The sequence below is a fragment of the Paracoccidioides brasiliensis genome (assembly GCF_000150735.1).
Source record: "Paracoccidioides brasiliensis Pb18 unplaced genomic scaffold supercont2.4, whole genome shotgun sequence".
NCBI classification, from domain to species: domain Eukaryota; kingdom Fungi; phylum Ascomycota; class Eurotiomycetes; order Onygenales; family Ajellomycetaceae; genus Paracoccidioides; species Paracoccidioides brasiliensis.
The window spans coordinates 2,508,971-2,510,562 of NW_011371361.1; the positions used below are offsets into that span (position 1 = coordinate 2,508,971).

General features: G+C 50.5%; 1 protein-coding gene across 1 annotated transcript in view; it reads left to right on the forward strand.

The window, feature by feature from the left end:
• Positions 1-178: 178 nt before the first annotated feature.
• The window catches only part of PADG_11739 (uncharacterized protein), a gene marked incomplete at both ends in the record, with an annotated part of 2,499 nt that continues 1,085 nt past the window's right edge, over positions 179-1,592 (forward strand). Inside the window, 3 exons of the mRNA XM_010761665.1 lie at positions 179-412; positions 470-606; positions 674-1,572. Of these exons, the coding sequence (XP_010759967.1) occupies positions 179-412; positions 470-606; positions 674-1,572 (1,270 nt within the window). The remainder of the gene's footprint in view (positions 413-469; positions 607-673; positions 1,573-1,592) is intronic.

Here is a 1,592-nt window from a genome sequence, read left to right on the forward strand (position 1 = left end):
TTACGAAGTGACCCTGGCAATCAGATTCTCCAGGGAGACAATGTGGTACAACTAAACACTTATATCTACGACTACTTTCTCAAACGCGGCTATCACGATTGTGCCAGGGCATTAATCCAAGATGAGTCGTTTACCATGAGCACCTCACCCGTGCCAAAGTCCACGCCGCACCGTCGCGATGGCGGAAATGAATGGCGTTGACGGTGATGCCATGGTCACGGACTCCAAGGATGAAGTTAAACACCGAATACCGGACGATATGCCGCGACCAAATATCCCACCAGGCCAGGGTGGAGACTTTCAACAAACGTCGTTTCTCCTTGACTGGTTTAACCTCTTCTGGGACATTTTCTGGGCCCAACGGAAACGAAGTAAAAACCCTGAAGCCATGCAATATGTTCAACAGACACAGGTAGGTTCTTTTCTCCCTCTATTAAGGTTTGCAATGCTAATTCCACTTGTCGTTTAGCAATTACTTCGAATGCAAAACCAGCAAATGCTGCGCCAATCGCAGATGATTCCTGGCCAATATAACATGCGAGCGGCCCGTGGTGGGATGATGCCTGCTGGTATGCAGAAAACACTAATGCAAAACAATCCCAATATGTACGTTCATATATGTTCATCTGTATCCCATTTTGCCTAGATTGTGATCTAATTCTAGGCCGTATAGGACCCCCCAGCAAATGGCGCAGCTGCAAAAGAATCAACAAATGCTCCACCATCAGATGCAACGAGAAACCTCTGAAATGGAGATGAATGGCCACCGTCCACAGTCACCCTCGTCTGCAGAAAATGCCCCGTCACCTTCGAAGCGTCCCCGCTTGGATAGCTCGCAGGTAAATGGGTTGCAGATGGCACCAAACGGTCGAGGGCAAGGCCAAATGCCTGGCCGTCCAAACCACCAGACCAACGCCATGTTGATCCAACACGGCATTAATCCGAACACCTTGACCCCTCAACAGTTTACTTCATTCCAGGCGCAAAACCCATCTGTCCAAGCAAAATCTCTCCAGGTATATAATCAAAACATGGGTAACATGAGTATACATAACAATCGCGCAGCGATGAACAACCCGGGTATGCCAAATGGTTTAATGAACCCTGGTGTGATGCCAAACCAAGGCGACATGATGCCCATGCACGATGGCCAGCTATTACCCATGCAAGAGTACTACAGCGCAAATGGCCAAATGACCCAAGTACCACGACCTCAGATGCAAACTCCTGGCTCAGGGAACCATGCACTCCAAGATTATCAAATGCAGCTGATGTTGTTGGAGCAGCAGAATAAACGACGCCTGCTGTTGGCTCGTCAAGAACAAGATGGCATAAACCGAGGCGATGGTCAAGCAGGGATGCCCGGCCAGCCTAACTTACCCCCAGGCACATCCCCACAGGGTAGTCGGGCCGGCGCGTCCCCGAATCCTAATGATCAGATGAAGAGAGGCACACCCAAGATGCCTCAGACTGGCCTCCCCGGCTCTCCTAGCGTTAACGATGCGATGGCTCATGGCCGTAGCTCTCCTGCCTCCATGAACTTCGGCGGCCAAATGCCCCAAGAAATGGGTGGTGGGGCCTTCTTCATAAAC